Source organism: Scyliorhinus canicula, chromosome 11 (genome assembly GCF_902713615.1).
Source record: "Scyliorhinus canicula chromosome 11, sScyCan1.1, whole genome shotgun sequence".
NCBI classification, from domain to species: domain Eukaryota; kingdom Metazoa; phylum Chordata; class Chondrichthyes; order Carcharhiniformes; family Scyliorhinidae; genus Scyliorhinus; species Scyliorhinus canicula.
In genome coordinates, this window is record NC_052156.1 from 95,599,679 (window position 1) to 95,621,750 (window position 22,072).

General features: G+C 51.4%; 1 protein-coding gene across 3 annotated transcripts in view; it reads left to right on the forward strand.

Moving 5' to 3' along the window:
• The window catches only part of LOC119973207, a 296,257-nt gene that overhangs the window by 164,275 nt on the left and 109,910 nt on the right, over positions 1 to 22,072 (forward strand). For all 3 annotated transcript variants that reach the window (XR_005462256.1, XM_038810862.1, XM_038810864.1), the window contains one exon: positions 15,739 to 15,807. Coding sequence is in view for 2 of the 3 variants with exons in the window: in XM_038810862.1 (XP_038666790.1) it covers positions 15,739 to 15,807 (69 nt within the window). In the remaining variant the exon portion in view is untranslated. The remainder of the gene's footprint in view (positions 1 to 15,738; positions 15,808 to 22,072) is intronic.

Consider the following 22,072-nt stretch of genomic DNA (forward strand, 5'->3'; position numbering starts at 1 on the left):
CTGCTGCTGCCTCCAGCGTGAGGCCATCTAGCCTGCCAACAGCATCGCGAGGGCAGCTTCCGGGGAGTCCAAAATATAATCTGTCCCATGTAATATGTGTAACAAATTGATGAGGGTGTGAGACTGACAATCAGTGATGTTTTCCACCTCTGGATTCTCCATTGCTCTCCCCCCCCCCCATCCCCTGCCATCCAACATGCCCAACCCATGCATCCCCAACTGCAGTGGGGGGCCCTGGTCATCGGACCCCATGCCCTGTACCCCAGACACCCGCACGTAATGTTACCTAGACCAGGTGCTGATTCCCCCCCCCTCCCACCCCCGTGCACGCACCCAGCCTCTGATCGCAGAGATGTCCCTGGTGCGTGGACCCAGCCTCTGAGGTTTGGGATATTGGTGGCTGGGTCCGTGGTGTTGCTTCCTGCAGTGTTCAGGTACAGTGTCCAGGCATCGTGGTCCATTTGGGATGCTAAACAATAACCCCCATATGCCACATGGCACACCTACCCACAGGAATCCACTTGTGAGCTGTGACGTGCTCACTTAACTACGATTGCCAATTCCCTATTAGCAATAGCCTTCAACCCCCGTAACAGTTGCACATGATTCCGATGGTAACATGGCTGGCTCACAGGCACTAAATACCACCAACCGCCCGTAGCCCAGGGTTGTCCCTGCCCCCTCATCCCCCCCCATATCGGACAACCCCGATCCTGACTGAGGATGCCGTCCCCGCTATGCCCCCGAGCACTGGGTCAGCATCCCAAGAGCTCCCGGGAGCGAAGGTGGCTACTCACCTTCTCGGATCCCCACAGCTACCTCCGTGTTTTTAAAAAGACACCCACATGACCACTTGCTGGGGAGGTGGTTAGATCACGGGATTGGGTTGTTCCCATTAATTGTATGGAGATTGGTCTTAAATGGTGATTATTGGTTTCTCCCCTCAGGATCATTCCGGACTCGAGCGGGGTCTTGTGCAGCATCTCACAAACTATAGCCCACAAGTGCATCCGTGAGGTCATGGCTGCCCTGTTTGCCCGCGTAGTGAACTATATAAACTTTGACATGGACCAGGCCCAACAAGATGCCCGGGCACCAGGATTTTCCACCATCGCCAGGATGGCCATGTCTAGGGGGTAATGGATGGCATGCATGTCGCCTTGCACATACTGGGCCATCAGGGAGTGCCCTGCATCAACACAAAGGGGTTCCACTCCCTGGACATCTAACTCACCACCACCTGAAGGTCATTCACCTGTGTGCACGTTTCCCAGGAAGGATGCACAACAGCTACTTCCGGGGGCAATCGGAGATCCCTGGTCTCTTCGACGACCAACCCAGGATGGCCGGTTGACTCTTGGGGGTTAAGGGGTACCTGCCGAGGACCTGGCTAATGACATCACTGCGGAGGCCAGTGACCGATGCGGAGACCCGTTACAACAAAGCCCATGCGGCCACCCGGGCTGTCATTGCAAAAGGGGGTTCCAATGCCTCGTCAGCTCTGGTGGTGCCCTGCAGTACACATCCCAGAAGGTCGCCCGCTTTGTGGTGGTCTGCTGTGCCCTCCACAACCTGACACAGCAGCGGGGTGACATACTGGAAGGGATCTCCGATTGCCCCCGGAAGTAGCTGTCGTGCATCCTTCCTGGGAAGCGTGCACACAGGTGAATGATCTTCAGGTGGTGGTCGCACATGAGTTGGACGTCCAGGGAGTGGAACCCCTTCCTGTTGATGCAGGGCACTCCCTGATGGCCCGGTATGCGCATGGCGACATGCATGCAATCCATTACCCCCTAGACATGGTCATCCCGGCGATGGAGCTGGAAGAGAAGGAACTTGTGGCCACCTCCGGGGAGGCGGCGGATCAGCCGGAGATTGTGGACAGGTCCTAGGGCCAGGGGAGCTTAATCCTCACCCACTTCACATAGGTCCACTGGGCCTCGTCTGTAGCCTCACGCCCCCCCCCCCCCTCCCCCCCGTTCCTCTCCTTTCCCTCTCCCAGGGTCTGTGTAACATCACTCCAGGGTGATTGACTGTGTCAGCACTGTCAGCGGGTCACTGTAGAAGGCGAGGTGGAGGAAGATAGCCTGCTGATAGCTGGTGCTCCTCTAAATGTGCCAGAGTATAACTCCTACCTGCCTGTCTGCTGAGTGCTCACCCCATCGCCTGTACATAGTGTGCCTGGGGGAGGGCCAGGGGAATCCAGGGCCTCCATGCCGGGGGACTGGGCAGGGGATTGGTGGTCGGCCTGCATTGTGGAAGAAAGTGCTAGAGGTGTCACATTTCTCGGATGCAACGTTTATTCGTGCTGCACGTAAGTGTCCCCAAATGCCCATAGCCCCTAATGGTGCTGCCCCACATTCCCCACCTCTCCAACCCCTTACCGTGTAACCCCTATTTCCCCCATCCAGTGCCCTCTCAATGATCCTTGACTTGCTTAGCCTTCCATGCTCTGCTGCTGCATCTAGCTGTTTCTCCAGGATGCACATCAAAGGTGGAGGCAGCCTGCTGCTTTCCGCATCCTGTGGCCTTCGAAACCCTTGGCAGGTGTCCTCTGGGGGCCCTGGGCTCAGAGGGCCCTGGCCCACATGCCGGCGGCACATGCTCCGCCATGCCACCCTGTTCAGGGTGCTGACAGGAGGGTAGAATCCAGGTTGGCACCCAGCGCCCCCTCCTCCCGATTAGGGCCCTGGGGGTCACCTTGGGATGGAGGGACAGCTGGATCAAGCACCAGCTGCCTCTCCGTCATCCAGCTCCGCCAGCCCTGGCGGCTCCCCAATGTCTGCAGCACAGTGCCAACTCCCTCAGCGATGCTCCTCAGTAACTGGGGCACTTCACCGATTAACTGTAGAGACTGGGGAAAAAAGTGAGACTGAGATAAACATAGTACAGAGTAGGAGAAGGTAAAGGGAAGCTGCTGGGCTCAGCGGGACTGTAGGTCTGGTGTGCATTTGCTTCAATGCAAGAAGTGCAACAGATAGAACAGATGAACCGAGAGGCTGGATTTCTGCATGGAACTATGATGTAATTGTAATTGCAATTATAGAGACATGGTTAAAGGAGAGACAAGACTGGCAGTTTAACATTCCGGGATATCGTTATTTTAGATGGGACAGAAGGGGAAACACGAGGCGGGGGAGTTACATTGCTGATTAGGGAGCAGATCACAGCTGGGTTGAGGGAGGACACATTGGACGGATCTTGGAGTGAGGCATTATGGGTGGAGCTCAGGAATAAGGAGTGTACAAGAGACCTTACAGTTGTGTAGTCAGATACTGTGTGAAAAGAGCAGGACAGTTATGATGGGTGACTTTAACTTCCCCCATATTGGCTGGGAGTCCTTGACAGCCAGGGGCTTGGATGGAGAGCAATTTGTTAGATGTGTCCAGGAGGGCTTTTTGATCCAGTATGTTGACAATCCAACAGGGAGGGGGCCATACTGGACTTGGTATTGGGGAATGAGCCAGGCCAAGTGATAGATGTTTCAGTGGAGGAGCATTTTGGACTGAGCGACCATAATTCCATAAGATTTCGATAAGGACAAAAGTGGCCTACAGGTGAGGGTGCTTAATTGGGCGAGGGCGAATTACTTCCAAATTCGACAGGAACTGGGGAATGTGGAGTGGGCACAGCTATTTCAGGGCAAATACAGGTCTGACATTTGGGAGGCTTTTAAAGCCCAGTTGATTGAAGTGCAGGACAGGCATGTCCCCGCAAAAATTAAAAATAGAAATGGCAGCATTCAGGAACCTAGGATGACAAGGGAAATTGTCTAAGCTGAGTCAAATGGGAAAGGAAGCATATGATAGGTCGAGGCATTTAAAAACTGACAAAAGCCCTTGTAGAGAGCTAGAAGGGAGAATGAAAAAGCCCTGATGGGAAGGATTAAGGAAAACCCCAAGGCGTTCTACACTTACGTAAGAAATAAGAGGACGATCAGAGTGAGAATAGGGCCGATCAGGAACAGTGGAGGGAACTTGTGCCTAGAGTCTGAGGAGATAGAGAGGCTCAAAATGAATACTTTGCTTCAGTATTCACTAGAGAGAGGGACCTTGTTGCCCATGGGAACAGTGTGAACCAGGTTAATAGACTCGAACAGGTTGATATTAAGAAGGAGAATGTACTGGAAATTTTGAAAAGGATTAGGATAGATAAGTGCCCTGAGCCTGATGGGATACCCAAGGTTACTACAGGAAGTGAGGGAAGAGATTGCTGCGCCATTGGTGATGATCTTTGCATCCTCACTCTCCACTGGAGTAGTAACGGATTTTTGGAGGGAGGCGAATGTTCTTCCCCTGTTCAAGAAAGGGAATAGGGAAATCCCTGGGAATTACAGACCAGTCAGTCTTAAGCAAAATATTGGAAAGGATTCTATGAGATAGGATTTATGATTATTTATATAAACATAATTTGATTAAAGATAGTCAGCACGGCGTTGTGAGAGGCAGGCCATGCCTCACAAGCCTCATTGAATTATTTGAGGAGGTGACGAGACACATTGATGAAGGTCGGGCAGTGGATGTGATGTATATGGATTTCAGTAAGGCATTTTTGATAACTTTCCCTGTGGTAGGCTCATTCAGAAAGTTAGGAGGCTTGGGATACAGGGAAATGTGGCTGTCTGGATACAGAATTGGCTGGCCGAAACAAGACAGCGCGTGGTTGTGGATGAAAAGTATTCCGCCTGGAGGTCAGTGACCAGTGGTGTCCCGCAAGGATCTGTTCTGGGACCTCTGCTCTTTTTGATTTTCATAAATGACTTGGATGAGGAAGTGGAAGGGTGGGTTAGTAAGTTTGCCGATGACACGAAGGTTGGAGGAGTTGTAGATAGTGTTGAGGGCTGTTGTTGGTTACAACAGGACATTGACAGGGTGCAGAGCTGGGCTGAGAAGTGGCAGATGGTGTTCAACGCAGATAAATGTGAAGTGATTCATTTTGGAAGGTCGAATTTGAATGCTGGATACAGGGTTAAAGGCAGGATTCTCGGAAGTATGGAGGAACAGAGGGATCTTGGGGTCCATGTAATAGATCACTCAAAGTTGCCACCCAGGTTGATAGGGTTGTTAAGAAGGCATATGGTGTGTTGGCTTTCATTAACAGGGGGATTGAATTTAAAGCCACGAGGTTTTGCTGCAGCTTTATAAAACTCTAGTTCGACCACACTGGGAATATTGTGTCCAGTTCTGGTTGCCTCAGAAGGATGTGGATGCTTTCGAGAGGGTGCAGAGGAGATTTACCAGGATGCTGCCTGGACATTGTGGTCATATTTTATGAAGAAACGTCGAGGGAGCAAGGGCTTTTCTCACCTAAGCAAAGAAGGAAGAGAGGTGACTTGATAGAGGTATACAAGGTGATGAGAGGCATGGATAGAGTGGATAGCCAGAGACTTTTCCCCAGGGTGGAAATGGCTGTCACGATAGGACATAATTTTAATGTGATTGGAAGAAGGTAGAGGGGAGATGTCAGAGATAGGTTCTTTACACAGAGAGTGGTGGGTGTGTGGAATGCACTGCCAGCAGAGGTGGTGGAGTCAGAGTCATTAGGGACATTTAAGCGACTCTTGGACAGGCACATAGAAAGCAGTAAATTGAAGGAGTGTAGGTTAGGTTGATCTTAGATTAGTATAAATGGTCGGCACAACATTGTGGGCCGAATGGCCTGTACTGTGCTGTACTGTTCTATGTTCCAGATGTTGATCACGGATGACAGGCTCACCTACCCCACCCTTGGAATTTTTCATTCTCATTGGAATGTGTCTATTGTGTATTCTAAAAGTCCCTTTAAATATTTGCCATTGAACCTCTATTTATCCCTGATGCAAATTTACCAATTAACTCTAGCTATCTCCACTTTCATATCCTCATAATTGCCCTTATTTATGTTTATAATGCTAGTCTTGAACTGAATGTAAATTTCAATCATAGGAGTGCCTTCCTCGGAGGTTATCAAGGGCCTGTACTGTGCTGTACTGTTCTATATTTTAAATGCGAGGTGATGCATTTTGGAGGATCAAATCTAGGTATGAATTATACTGTAAATGGCAGAACCCTTAGGAACATTAACATACAGAGGGATCTGGGAGCGCAGGTTCACAGTTCCCGAAAAGTAGCAACTCAGATGGTCAAGGTGATTAAGAAGGCATAGTTAGGCCACATTTGGAGTATTGCCTGCAGTTCTGGTCACCACAGAAGGACGTGGAAGCTTTGGAGAGAGTGCAAAGAAGGTTCAACAGGATGTTGCCAAGTCTCGAGGTTATTGGCTATGAGGAGAGGTTGAATAAACTAAGATTGTTTTCACTGGAAAGACAGAGGCTGATAGAGGTTCACAAAATTATGAGGCATAGTCATGCTGGATAGTCAGAGGCTTTTTCCCAGGGAGGAAGTCTGAATTACAAGGGGCACAGGTTCAAGGTGAGAGGGGGAAAGTATAAGGGAGATGTGCGGAGTAGGTTTTTCATGCAATGAGTGGTGGGAGCTGCCTCAGGATGTGGTGGAAGCAGGCACATTTAAGAGGCGTCTGGATGGACACATGAATAGGGAGGCAATAGAGGGATGGCAACCAAATAAGAGCAGGTTTATTTTTAGAGCATCATGATCCGCACAGGCTTGAAGGGCCGAAGGGCCTGTTCCTGTGCTGTGCTTTTCTTTGTTCTTTGTTGGCCTTAGTGCCGGTGGCACTATCTCCTGCCCATGTAGCCTCTGCCTATTATACACTGGCTCAAATCTGAATATCATAGCCACACCATATTGACTGCATCAGTTCCAGGTAAACCTGGTCCAGAAGCTCAGCATCTGACTGGGACCTGGCACCCAGCAGATCTCCAACTGATGTCTCGCCTGGGTATTCCTGCATCCACCTGATGTGCATCAGCAACTGTATGGTGCTAACCAGAATGTCCCCCAGAAGCCTGACCACTACTGTTTCCCACCAAGGTCTGTGTCTCTGTGCTCTTGGGGGTGACAGCTGTGCCGCCAACACGGTGGGTCTTCGGAGATCCCATCCTCGGTGTTCTCATGGAAGCCTGAGGGGGGAGGCACCATGGATGGGCCGAACGGTCGGATGGATATCTTGCGGGAGAATGGACATGTGGTCAGTGATAGGGATGGGTCATTCTGTATGGCATTAACAACTCGCGTGTGACAGGTCGTCTGGGTGGAGCCCAATAGATCCTCACCGCTGCGCCGTACACCAACCTCTATGTCAGTGAGAGAGCTGTCCTCAGCCAGCTCTGCGATCTCAAAGGCCTGTTCCTCATAGGGGGTGAGGACTCTGCCGTCCTGCGGCCCACCAGGGATGGGTGCCATCCCACGCGTGTAGCTCGGTGGAGGTTGTTCATCCTCCTGGTGATGTCCCCGAGCTGACGTCGCTTCCACTTCCTCCCAGGTGGCTCTCACTGCCCTGTGGCTGATCCTCCAAGCCCCTCCAAGGATCTGGTCTGGTCTCAACCACATCCAACAACCTGTCCAGGTCAGCATCCCAGAATTGTAGGGTTGGTCTCCTTGGTGGCATGGCTGTGAGCTGAGTGGAGTTTGCCTGGAGGACTGCTTTAAGTGCTGCTCCCCCTTGTTAGCGGGGAGCTGGCAGGTGTGGTCCTGGCAAAACAGCCGTTGGGACCATCATTTGTGGTGTGAAGCTCTTGGAATCTCATTAAGTGACCAATTAGCGTTTGATACCAGTGTTGGCCTCACCGGGTCGAGAGTTGGGAAACCCGTGCAGTTCCCGTTCGCTACCACACTTAGAAACGTTTCCATTAAATCAGGCCCAGTGACAAGGTCAGTCAAAGATGGAGGTCAGTAAAAGTAACGGAGCAACACAAGTGTTAGATTCTTTGTTGTGGCCTCAGAGAGAGAGAATCAAAGGTGGCACACGTTGAGTTCATATAACATGGTGCAAGGGGTTTATTTACAAGGTGCTGCTCATACAGGGTAAAATGGTAAACTCCACAACAGCCCACAGAACACTCCAATGATGTCTTTGCTATCACCAGCCAATGATCCAGAGAGGCCACCCCGGGATGGGACTGTGGGTCACAGACCGAGAGACCATCCCGGGAGGGGACTGAGAATCAGACTGAGACTCCTCCCCGGGGTAGGATTGAGAGTCACCGACCAAGAGAGAGGCCTCCCTAGGGTGGGTTTGTGAGTCACAGACTGAGAGAGAGGGATTTCCGAGGGTGGGACTGGGGCCTGAGGTTCAGGGAAGTTGAATATTTTCTCTTGGGTCTGTATTGAGTTCACTGATGTCAACCACAGCAGCACCTGGACCTCCAGACTCTGTATTAAAGAAGGAGATGAGCGGGTTGCGGGTGGGGTGAGGAGAGGAGATGGAGGGAGAGTGTGAGGGGAGGGAGAAGATCGGGGAGAGGGAGTGAAGGAGGTGAGGGCACTCTGGGAGGAGATGGCACGGGGGCCCAGACAGATAAAACAATAAAATGGAGAAATAGGGGGTGGGATTCTCTGAGCCTCCGCACTGAAATCGCCATTGGCACGGGGAATGGGTGTTGACGCCGAAATCCGGGGCGACGCCACTCCCGCGATTCTCCGGTCCGCTATGCGCGCACGCGGTCTACGCAGCGTGGATAGGGGGCCATTGACAGAGGCCCCCGCGGCGATTCAACGAGGACTGAGTTCCCTGAGTTCCAGTTGGCTGAGTTCCCGACGGCGTTGTTCTTTTTTTAAAAAATATTTTTTATTCTCCTCTTTCACATTTTCTCCCAAATTTACACCCAACAATAAACAATAATCAGTTAGGAATGTAATGTCAATCCCTATATCAATAACAACAATCCCATTCTCCCACCAAACCCCAAACATTAGCCCACATGTTCACAAAAACAAATAACAAAAAGGAATCAGGAATCACCCATAGTCATCATAACACATACAGTCCCTCTCCCCCAGCCCCCAACCCCCGAATGTTCGATGTGATCCAATTCTCAAAAGTACACAATGAATAACGCCCATGAGTTGTAGAACCCCTCCATCCTTCCCCTCAGTTCCAATTTGACCTTTTCAAGCATTAAGAATTCCAGCAGGACCCCGCCCCACGCCAGGGCACTGGGTGGAGAGGTTGATCTCCACCCTAACAGGATTCGCCTTTGGGTGATCAACGAGGCGAAGGCTACAACATCTGCCTCCATGCCCGTTTCCAACCCCGGCTGGTCCGACACCTCGAACATGGCCTCCCGAGGGCCCGGGTCCAGTTTCACATGCACCACTTTAGAGATTACCCTAAACAACACTTTCCAGTAATCCTCCAGCTTTGGACAGGACCAAAACATATGAACGTGGTTTGTGGGGCCTCCCCTGCAATGTTCACACACATCTACCTCCTCAAAGAGCCGGCTCATTCCCGCCCTTGTAAGGTGCGCTCTATATACCATCTTCAGCTGTATCAGCCCCAACCTCGCACACGTGGTGAAGACGTTCACCCTCCGGAGCTCCGCACACCAGAACCCCTCCTCCATACCCTCTCCCAAATCTTCCTTCCACTTGGCCTTGACCCCTTCTAGCGGCGCCTTCTCCTGTTCCAAAATAGGGGCTGTTTAGCACAGGGCTAAATCGCTGGCTTTGAAAGCAGACCAAGGCAGTCTAGCAGCACGGTTCGATTCCCGTATCAGCCTCCCCGAGCAGGTGCCGGAATCTGGCGAATAGGGGCTTTTCACAGTAACTTCATTTGAAGCCTACTTGTGACAAGCAATTTTCATTTCATTTCATAGCCCCGTAAACCGCTGACACTACCCCCTCCTCCAGTCCCCTAGCCGTCAGCACATCCTCCAGCAATGTGGAAGCCGGCTCTATTGGGAATCTCTGTATCTCCTTTCTGGCAAAGTCTCGAACCTGCATGTATCTAAATATTTCCCCCTACTCCAGCCCATACTTCGCTCCCAGCTCCTTCAATCCCGCAGAATGACCCCCAAGAAATAAATCTTTTAGTGTCCTAATTCCTTTCTCCTCCCTTCTCCGAAAATTTCCATCCCACTTCCCTGGCTCAAATCTATGGTTCCCCCGAAACGGCATTTCCCTTGACCCTGCCCCCAACCCAAAGTGCTGTCGAAACTGCGTCCAAATTCTCAACAAAGCTATTACTATCGGACTCATTGAGTATCTCCCCGGGGCCGTCGGGAGCGGCGCTGTTGCTAGTGCCTTCAGTCCCGACCCCCTACCCAAACTCTCCTCCATTCTGACACATTGGGAGTCAACCCCTCTGACCCAGCTCTGTACCTTCTCCACATTTGCCGCCCAGTAATAATACATCAGGTTCGGAAGACCCAAACCCCCTACCTGCCCTCCTCTCCGTAGTAGCACTTTTTAAATTCTGGCAACCTTACCTCCCCATCCCTTCAATCTCTCCAAAAAGTGCCTTTGGCAGGAAAATCGGCAGGCGTTGAAGAATAAACAGGAATCGTGGCAACCCGTTCATTTTAACCGCCTGTACGTGACCTGCCAGTGACAGAGGGAGACCACCCCACCTTGCCAGATTAGATTTCACCCTCCCCACCAAACTAGAAATGTTGAACCTACGGAGCCCCCAACCCCCCCCAAATCTCGGGCAACCTGCAGCCCTCTATCCCCCCCCCCCCCCCCCCCCCCCCCCCGCCCCCCCCCCCCCGCCCCCCGCACTGTCCCTTTCCTTCCCGCCAAACTTCTTAATGCGATGGCCAATGGCTCAATCACGAGTGCAAATAGCAGGGGGGTCATAGGACATCCCTGCCTAGTCCCACAGTGGAGCGGAAAGTATTCTGAGCTGATGTTATTTGTGCAGACGCTGGCCCTCGACTCCTTATATAATAACTTTACCCAGTCCACAAAGCTGGGTCCAGTTCCAAACCAATCCAGAACTGCCATCAAATACTCCCATTCTACCCGCTTTCTCGGCATCCAATGCCACAACCACCTCTGTTTCTTTCCTCTCCGCCGGTACCCTAACCACACTCAATACCCTCCTAATGTTCGAAAAGAGCTGCCTCAATCTCATAAACCCCATCTGATAGATAGAACATAGAACAGTACAGCACAGAACAGGCCCTTCGGCCCTCGATGTTGTGCCGAGCAATGATCACCCTACTTAAACCCACGTAACCCGTATACCCGTAACCCAACAATCCCCCCATTAACCTTACACTACGGGCAATTTATCATGGCCAATCCACCTAACCCGCACATCTTTGGACTGTGGGAGGAAACCGGAGCACCCGGAGGAAACCCACGCACACAGGGGGAGGACGTGCAGACTCCGCACAGACAGTGACCCAGCTGGAAATCGAACCTGGGACCCTGGAGCTGTGAAGCATTGATGCTAACCACCATGCTACCGTGAGGCCCCATGCTACCGTGATCTTCGGGAGGCACTCCTCTAGCCTATCTGCCAGTACCTTCGCCAATATCTTTACGTCAACGTTTAAAAGTGATATGGGCCTATACAACCCACACTCCGTCGGATCCTTATCTTTCTTAAGTAAAGGGAAATTGATGCCTGCCCCAATGTTTGTGGGAACACCCCATTCCCTATCGCCTGCACAAACATCCCCACCATCAGCGGTACCAGCTTATTTTTGAATTTTTTATAATATTCCACCGAAGCCCATCCGGTCCTGCCACCTTCCCCGATTGCAACCTCCCAAATGCATCTTTTATCTCCTGCTCCATTATCACCCTCTCTAATGTAACCCTGTCCCCCTCCCCTAACCTCGGGTACTCCAACCCATCTAGAAATTCCTGCATCTCCCAGCCTCCCCCAGGTGGCTCTGACCTGCCAATCTCTCATAAAATTCCTCAAAGACCTTATTAATCTGATCTGGAGCAACAACCAACTTCCCTGCCCTGTCCTGCACCTGGACAATTTCCCTTGCCGCAGCCTCCCTACAGAGCTGACCCGCCAACATACATAGAACATAGAACAGTACAGCACAGAACAGGCCCTTCGGCCCTCGATGTTGTACCGAGCATTGTCCGAAACCAAGATCAAGCTATCCCACTCCCTGTCATTCTGGTGTGCTCCATGTGCCTATCCAATAACCGCTTGAAAGTTCCTAAAGTATCCAACTCCACTATCACAGCAGGCAGTCCATTCCACAACCTAACCACTCTCTGAATAAAGAACCTACCTCGGACATCCCTCCTATATCTCCCACCCTGAACCGTATAGTTATGCCCCCTTGTAACAGCTACATCCACCCGAGGAAATAGTCTCTGAACGTCCACTCTATCTATCCCCCTCATCATCTTATAAACCTCTATTAAATCGCCTCTCATCCTCCTCCGCTCCAAAGAGAAAAGCCCTAGCTCCCTCAACCTTTCCTCATAAGACCTATCCTGCAAACCAGCAGCATCCTGGTAAATCTCCATGCATCCTTTCCAATGTTTCCGCATCCTTCCTATAGTGAGGTGACCAGAACTGCACACAATACTCCAAATGTGGTCTCACCAGGGTCATGTACAGTTGCAGCATAACCCCGAGGCTCTTAAACTCAAGCCCCTGTTAATAAACGCTAACACACAATAGGCCTTCTTCATGGCTCTGTCCAATTGAGTGGCAACCTTCAGCGATCTGTGGACATTAACCCCAAGATTTCTCTGTTCCTCCACATTCCTCAGAACCCTGCCGTTGTAACTGGAATCCGCATTCAAATTTTTCCTACCAAAATGAATCACCTTGCACTTATCAGGGTTAAACTCCATCTGCCATTTTCGGCCCAGCTCTGCATCCTAGCAATGTCTCTTTGCAGCCTACAACAGCCCTCCACCTCATCCACTACTCCACCAATCTTGGTGTCATCAGCAAATTTACTGACCCACCCTTCAGCCCCCTCCTCCAAGTCATTGATAAAAATGACAAATGGCCTTCTCTCCATGCTCGTAAACTGCCCCCCTTGCTCGCCTCAATTGGCATATCGCTTTCCTGGTAGATAGTCGGTCAAAGCTCGCCTGGAGTTCCTTCTTCTTTCCAACTGCGCTGGGTCCCTATCTTCTGCATACGTGCCGTCTACCTCCAGCATCTCATCTATTACCCTCTGACGTTCCAACCTCTTCTTTTTGTCTAGCCTATTCTTGAACGAGATCACCTCACCACCGCCTTTAAACCCTCTCAGACAACCGTCTTTGATAACTCACCCATGCAGTTAAAACCTACATATTCCTCAATTACTTTTTCAATTTTGCCACAGAACCCTCGGTCACCCAACAGTCCCACATCTAACTTCCACCCTGGTCTCTGTACCATCCCCTTTTCCAGTACCATATCCACATAATGCAGAGCATGATCTGATATTGCAATTGCTGAGTACTCCGACCCTTTAACCTCAGCCAGCAGTGCCTTCCCTCCCATAATAAAGTCAGTCCGCGAGTACACTTTGTGGACCGCTGAGAAAAAAAGAGTACTCCCGCTCCCTCAGGTGCAGAAACCTCCAAGGGTCCACCCCTCCCATTTCCACCATTAGCCCAACCAGCACCTTCGCCCCCACTGACGGGACCAGCGAGCGCGGCCGTGACCTGTCCAATTTTGGCTCCTGCACCAAGTTCTAGTCCCCCCCCACTATCAGTTTGTGTGTGTCCAAGTCGGGGATGGCCCCAAACACCTTTGCGAATCCCACATCGTCCCAATTGGGACCGTATACACTTACCAGCGCCACTAATCTCCCCTCCAGCGCCTCTGTCACAATCACTACCTACCCCCCTGATCTGCAACCACATTCTCCATCTGGAACCTACCCTTTTGCTGACCATCACCGCTACCCCTCGAGCTCTTCTGTCAAATCCAGAATGAAACACCTGTCTAACCCAGCCTTTTTTAAGTCTCACCCTCGGGTGAGTCTCCTGCAGCATTGCTACATCGGCCTTCAAATTTTTAAGATGCGTGAGTACCTTTGACCCCTTGACTGGGCCCCCAGCCCCCTCACATTCCACGTGACTATCCGAACTGGGGGTCTCTCATACCCCGCCCTCCTTCTTATCCACCATCATCCTACCACCGGGCTCTGTCCATGAGCCTGACCCGTCCCTTTCCATTATTAACATCGAACCCCCTCCCCCCGGTCCCAGAACTCCCCCCTGCACTTCCCCTCAGAAAATCTCCCCCAGTATCGACCCCCCCCCCCCGCCGCGCGCCCCCCCCCCCCACCACCACGTGCTCGCCTCGTGTGCCCATCGAAACCTGATAACCAGACTCCAGTGTGGTTCTAAACACGTTTTGCACGTCGGGAATGATTATCGTCGGCTGCGGACTCAGTCCGCGGCCGCCCTGGTGGGGGGAGGGGCGGGGGATCCTTCAATGGGGGGGAGGGGTTGCCTCACAGATGGCCCAGGGGGGGGCGATCGGGCCGCACCAATCAGCGGGCACCGGAATCTCAGGTGAAGGCTGGGGGTTCGGGGGCGGGACGCTGCTCCGCGGGTTGAGTCCACCATGACGCACAGGGTGGCCGCCACAGGCCGCCGCCATGCGCATGTGTGGGCTCCCTACCTGAAGTGCAGGGCCCTGTATCCGCAGCAAGTGCTGTGAGGAGCACTCCAGGGACCTGTTGGCCCCCTGCAAATTTGGGAATCGCTCTGCACTTTCCAGAGTGAAATGCCCATGTTTTGATGCTGGCATGGGGACATAGTGCCCAGGAATTCTGGTCCCAACTGTTTGTTCCTTCTAGGAGAGAACGGAAGAGTGGTCAGTGGGCTTGCTCTTGATTCCTATTTGTTGAGGACATGTTTGAGCATTAGGCAAGACTAGAGTTAGAAAAAAGGATGATTTGCATTGATATCATACCTTCCATCATCAGACAATGTCTCAAGGCTCTTTGCTGCAAATAAAATAGTTTCTGAGGCGTTTTCATGGGAACGAGGCAGGGTCAGGCAGAGGACAGAGTGTGGCAGGGGCAGGGGGAGGGGACATGAGGGCATGATGTGGCAGGGAAAGAGGAGGGAGCGTGACATGGTGGGGAAGAGGGAGAGGTGGGACCATGATGGGGGCAGGGGGAGAAGAGGGAGCATGGTGTGGCCTGAGGAGAAGACAGACTGTGGTAGGGGCAGGGGGAGAGGAAAGAGTGTGGTAGGGGCAGGCTATTGCCAAGCAAGATGGCTCCTTTAACTGAGTGGAAGTAATTGAACCTTTGAATCACCAATGCATTGAATTGATGCAACAACACTCAAAAGGTTCGACACCAACCAGGACAAAACAGACTGCTTGATTGTCACTCTTTCCACAAACATTCACTCCCGCCACCACTGACAAACTGGAGCGGCCATGTGTGCCATCTACAAGTGCACTGCAGCAACTCACCGAAGCTCTTTTGACCATTACCATCTGGAAGGAGAAGGGCTGCAGATACCTGGGAGCACCACCACCTGGAAGTTCCCCTGAACCATTCATCATCCTGATTTTGAAATATATCGCTGTTCCATCACTGTCACAAGGTCAAAATCCTGGACTTTACTCCCTAACAGCACAGTGGGTGTACCTACACCACATGGACTGCAGCGGTTCAAGTAGGCAGCTCACCACCAACTTCTCATAGACAATTCGGGACTAGTCAGTGATGTCCAAGACGGACGTTACTGAGGTGTCGGGGGAGTTGTGGGATGGGTGGAGGGGTTGTTTGAGTCTGTTCTTCATTTCAATAATGAACAAAGAATTGAGCTTGGTGTTCTCGTCAGTGTGTGTGAGATGCTCAGTAAACGGGGATGTGTGGAGAGAATGACACTGTTTTCACGGTGACTGTATCAGCTGCAATTATAAATCCCTTTGTCCTATTAGGTGCTTATCAGGGAAGGATCATTGTTCAGAGTGACTGAAGAAACACTGCAGCCTCGCTACTGCTTTTTGGTAATTCAGTTCTGGTTTATTTTGATCTATTTTATAATAAAATGATCAGAGTTTGTGATAAATATTTGCATTGGATTGATTGAGCTGACATCCATTCAAACCAGGAGTGTGCCTGTGAGGGAATATTGATGCAGCTGTTTATGCAGTAATGTTGGGAACGCTCAGATACCTCCCCGGGAGCTGTGCCCCAGCCCGAATATAGAATCGTGGAAAAGTAACAGTACAGAAGGAGGCCATTCAGCCCATCTTGCCCATGCCAGCCCTGGGACATCCTACCTTCCTGCATCCAGTCCATGGCCCTGTAGCTTACAGCACTTCAGGTGCAGATCCGGGTAGTTTTTAAGAGTTTTGGGTCTCTACCTTCACCACCAATACAGGCAGAGAACTCCAGACACCATTGCCCTCTGCATAAAAAGGTTTTCCCTCATGTCCCCTCAACACTTTCTTCCACTGATCTTGAATCTATATCCCCTGATTCCAGAATTCTCCACCAAGGGAAACCATTTTATTCTGTCCACTCTATTTCTCCCCCTCATAATTTTGTCCACTTCAATTAAGTCACCCCTCAGCCTTCTTTGTTTCAAGGAAAATGACCCCAACCTATTTAATCTCTTTTAGTAGCTACACTTTTCCAGCTCTTTAACATTCTTGTAAACCTCCTCTACATTCTCTCCAGAGCAATTATGTCCTTCCTTTGACAAAGGGTCATCTGAACTCGAAACATTAGCTATTTTCTTCCCAACACAGGTGTTGCCAGACCTGCTAAGATTTTCAAGCATTTTCTCTTTGGTTACATCCTTCCTGTAATGCGGCGACCAGAACTGCACACAACACTCCAGTTGTCACCTCACCAGTGTTTTGTATAATTCTAACGTTATATCCTCTTCCTTTTATATTCTATACCTCTGCCAATGCAGGAAAGTATTCCACTTTACAGCCTTTGTTATGGACCAGGTTTTAGAGAACCCCAAAGTGTATCATGGAGTTCACCTGATCCACAACTTTTAATAGATTGTGGTATGGGGAGCACACGGCCCACTCTACATGTGTGGTACAGCAGAAATGGAAAAGTATTTTTTAAAGCAAAACAATGTTTATTCTATGAATTCAAGTTAACCTTTTTAAAACATACAGTAAACACCTTAGCAACCATCAATTCAAATAGAATCCCCAAACAATACAACATTAAGTAATCCTTAAGCTGTCCTTTTAACATCCATAAGACTTAAAAATAACTTTTAACAGAAGCACATCAGGTTACAATCACTACTGAGAACAGTTATTAGTTTTGAATCACCAGGATCAATTTACAGTCTTTAGATTACAGAGAGAGAGACTCATACACCTGTGACTGCAACTATCCAGGCTCTGAAAACAAAACTAAAACACATCCTGCAGCAAACAGCCTAAAACGAAAGTAAAAAGCCGACAGCCAGCCCAGCTCCACCCCCACTCTGACATCACTGATAAGTGCTCATTTCTTAAAGGTATAATTCTTAAACATCATTTCTTAAAGGTACTCTCACATGACACCTTGTCTACTTGAATTGCTGTCTTTGGGGACCTGTGTACTTGTACGCCAAGATCTCTCACTTCATCTACCTCTCTTAGTCTATTCCCATTTATTGTGTACTCGCTATAACTATTTGACCACCCTCAATGCATGACCTCACACCTCTGTGTTAAATGCCATCCGCCACTTTATCGCCCACTCCACTACACCATCTATATCGTTTTGGAGATTATAGCTATCCTCTACAGTGTCCACTACTCGGCTAATCTTTGTGTCGTCTGCAAATTTCCCAATCATGCTCCCCACCTTCGCATCCAATTTGTTAATATATATTATACAAACAGTAAGGGTCCCAACACTGAGCCCTGTGGGACACCACTTGAAACAACGTTCCAATCACAATGGCAGCCATTGACCATTACCCTTTGTTTCCTGTTACTAAGCCAACTTTTTATCCAATTCACCACATTGCCTTATATCCCATGGGCTTTCATTTTCTGGATCAATCTGCCACGTGCGACATTGTCAAACGTCTTGCTAGAATCTATGTACACCATATCCACTGCACTACCTTCATCAACCCTTGTCACTTCCTCAAAAAATTTGATTAAATTTGTGAGGCAAAACCTTCCTTTAACAAATGCATGCTGACTATCCCTGACCAGTCCATGCCTTTCTATGCGACAGTTAATCCTATCTCTCAGGATTGATTCTACTAATTTGCCCACCACTGACATAAAACTAACTGACCTATAATTGTTTGCGATTTCCTTTGATTACTTTTTTTTTAAATATAATTTTTATTGGAATTTTTTACAGAAAATATAAAACATAACGACAAACAATGAAATGCAACAAAATAACCCATAATAACTGTATCACCCCCAGACCGTATCGACGCATGTATCCCATCCCCCACCCCCCCAACCCCAATGAACAACAAAAGAAATTCAAAATAAATTTAAATTAAATAAACAAACATAGTCATCGTCCGCCCCCTCCCCCCACCTTTTCCCTCCCCCTTCCCCCCCCCCCGGGTTGCTGCTGCTACTGTCCCAGTACCCTATCGTTGAGCCAGAAAGTCGAGAAAAGGTTGCCACCGCCTAAAGAACCCTTGTACCGACCCTCTCAGGGCGAATTTGACCTTCTCTAGCTTAATGAATCCCGCCATGTCATTGATCCAGGTCTCCACGCTTGGGGGCCTCGCATCCTTCCATTGTAGCAAGATCCTTCGCCGGGCTACTAGGGATGCAAAGGCCAGCACACCGGCCTCTTTCGCCTCCTGCACTCCCGGCTCTACACCGACCCCAAAAATCGCGAGTCCCCATCCTGGATTGACCCTGGATCCCACCACCCTCGACACTGTCCTCGCCACCCCCTTCCAGAACTCCTCCAGCGCCGGGCATGCCCAGAACATATGGGCATGGTTCGCTGGACTCCCCGAGCACCTGACACACCTGTCTTCACCCCCAAAGAACCTACTCATTCTCGTCCCAGTCATGTGGGCCCGGTGCAGCACCTTGATTTGGATGAGGCTAAGCCGCGCACACGAGGAGGAAGAATTAACCCTCTCCAGGGCATCAGCCCATGTCCCGTCTTCGATCTGTTCCCCCAGTTCCTCCTCCCACTTAGCTTTCAGCTCCTCTACTGACGCCTCCTCCGCCTCCTGCATAACCTTGTAGATATCAGATATCTTCCCCTCTCCGACCCAGACCCCCGAAAGCACCCTGTCGCTCACCCCCCTCGCGGGAAGCGAAGGGAATCCCTCCACCTGCCGCCTAGCAAATGCCTTTACCTGCAGATACCTGAACATGTTCCCCGGGGGAGCCCAAATTTCTCCTCCAACTCCCCCAGGCTCGCAAACCTCCCATCAATAAACAGGTCCCTCAGCTGTCTGATGCCCGCTCTGTACCAACCCTGAAATCCCCCATCAATGTTCCCGGGGACGAACCTATGGTTCCCCCTTAACGGAGCCTCCATCGAGCCCCCCACTTCTCCCCTATGTCGCCTCCACTGCCCCCAAATCTTGAGGGTAGCCGCCACCACCGGACTCGTGGTATACCTCGTAGGATGGAGCGGCCACGGTGCCGTTACCAGGGCCCCCAGGCTTGTATCTCCACAGGACGCCCTCTCCATCCGTTTCCATGCTGCCCCCTCCCCCTCCATTACTCACTTGCGCACCATCGACACATTGGCCGCCCAATAATACCCCGAGAGATTGGGTAACGCCAGCCCCCCCCCCATCTCTACCCCGCTCCAAGAAGACCCTCTTCACCCTCGGGGTCCCATGCGCCCAAACAAAGCTCATGATGCTGCTCGTAACCCTTCTAAAAAAGGCCCTAGGGATAAAGATGGGCAAACACTGAAAAAGGAACAAGAACCTCGGGAGAACCGTCATTTTGACGGACTGCACTCTACCCGCCAACGATAGCGGCACCATGTCCCACCTTTTAAATTCCTCTTCCATCTGCTCCACCAGCCTGGTAAAATTAAGCTTATGGACAGTCCCCCAACTCCTGGCCACCTGCACCCCCAGGTATCTGAAACTCTTCACTGCCCTCTTAAAGGGGAGTCTCCCAATTCCCTCCTCCTGATCACCCGGGTGTACTACGAATACCTCACTCTTGCCTAAATTTAACTTATAGCCCGAGAAGCCCCCAAATTCCGCTAACAGCTCCATCACCCCCGGCATTCCCCCTTCTGGATCCACCACATACAACAGCAGGTCGTCCGCATACAGCGATACACGATGTTCCTCCACACCCCGCACCAGACCCCTCCATCTCCCTGACTCCCTCAACGCCATAGCCAAAGGTTCAATCGCCAGTGCAAAGAGCAAGAGGGACAGGGGGCACCCCTGCCTGGTCCCACGGTAGAGCCTAAAGTACTCCGATCTCCTTCCATTTGTAACTACACTCGCCATCGGAGCCGCGTAGAGCAGCCTCACCCATTTGATGAATCCCTCCCCGAATCCGAACCGCTCCAGCACCTCCCACAGGTACCCCCACTCAACTCTATCAAACGCTTTCTCCGCATCCAGCGCCACCACTATCTCCGCCTCCCCCTCCACTGCCGGCATCATAATAACATTTAGCAGTCTCCGCACATTCGTGTTGAGCTGCTGTCCCTTGACAAATCCTGTCTGATCCTCATGTATCACCCCTGGCACACAGTCCTCTATCCTGGTGGCCAGGATCTTCACCAGCAACTTAGCGTCAACATTGAGGAGCGAGATAGGCCTGTATGATCCACACTGCAAGGGGTCCTTATCCCGCTTTAGGATCAGAGAGATCAGTGCCCGCGACATTGTCGGGGGCAAAGCCCCCCCCCTCCCATGCCTCATTGAAAGCTCGCACCAACAGGGGGCCCACCAGATCCGCATACTTTTTATAAAATTCCACCGGGAACCCGTCCGGCCCCGGCGCCTTACCTGACTGCATTTGTCCAATCCCCCTGACTAGCTCCTCCAACTCTATCAGCGCCCCCAGCCCCTCTACCAGCTCCTCTTGAACCCTTGGGAACCGTAGCCTGTTCATGAAGCTCTCCATCCCCCCTCTCCCCATCGGAGGTTCTGACCGGTACAGTTCCTCATAGAAGTCCCTAAAGACCCCATTTACTTCTGTCCCCTTCTGCACTACATTCCCACCCCTATCCGTCACTCCACCAATTTCCCTAGCCGCATCTCGCCTGCGGAGCTGATGCGCCAACATCCTGCTCGCCTTCTCCCCATACTCATATACCGTGCCCTGCGACCTCCTCCACTGTGTCTCCGCCTTTCTGGTGGTCAACAAGTCAAATTTGGCCTGCAAACTGCGCCGTTCCCCCAGCAACCCCTCCTCCGGTGCCTCCGCGTATCTCCTGTCCACATCCAGGAGCTCTCCCACCAGTCTTTCCCTCCTTTCCCTATGGGCCCGGATGGAGATCAGCTCTCCCCGGATCACTGCTTTCAGAGCCTCCCAGACCATCCCCACCCGGACCTCCCCCGTATCATTGGTATCAAGATACCCCTCAATACTTCCCCGGACCCTCCTACACACCTCCTCATCAGCCAGCAGCCCCACATCCAGGCGCCAGAGCGGGCGCTGGTCCCGCGCCTCCCCCATCTCCAGATCAACCCAGTGCGGAGCATGGTCTGAGATCGCTATGGCCGAATACTCTGCATCCTGCACCTTCGGGATCAATCCCCTGCTCAGGATGAAAAAATCTATTCGGGAATAGACCCTATGGACATGGGAGAAAAAGGAATACTCCCGCGCTCTCGGCCTCCCAAACCTCCAGGGATCCACCCCTCCCATCTGGTCCATAAACCCCCTCAGCACTCTGGCCGCCGCCGGTCTCCTACCCGTCCTTGAACTGGACCGGTCCAGTGAGGGATCCAGCACTGTGTTAAAGTCTCCCCCCATGATGAGGTCTCCCGCCTCCAGGTCCGGAATGCGGCCCAACAAGCGCCTCATGAAGCCAGCATCATCCCAATTCGGGGCATATACATTAACCAGCACCACCTTCTCTCCCTGCAGCCTACCCTTCACCATAATATATCTGCCCTCCTTGTCCGACACCACCTCAGCCGCCTCGAACGCCACCCTCTTCCCCACCAGGATCGCCACCCCCCGGTTCTTCGCATCCAATCCTGAGTGAAAAACCTGCCCCACCCACCCCTTCCTCAGACGAACCTGGTCCGCCACCTTCAAGTGGGTCTCCTGAAGCATGGCCACGTCCGCCTTCAGCCCCTTCAGATGAGAAATACCCTAG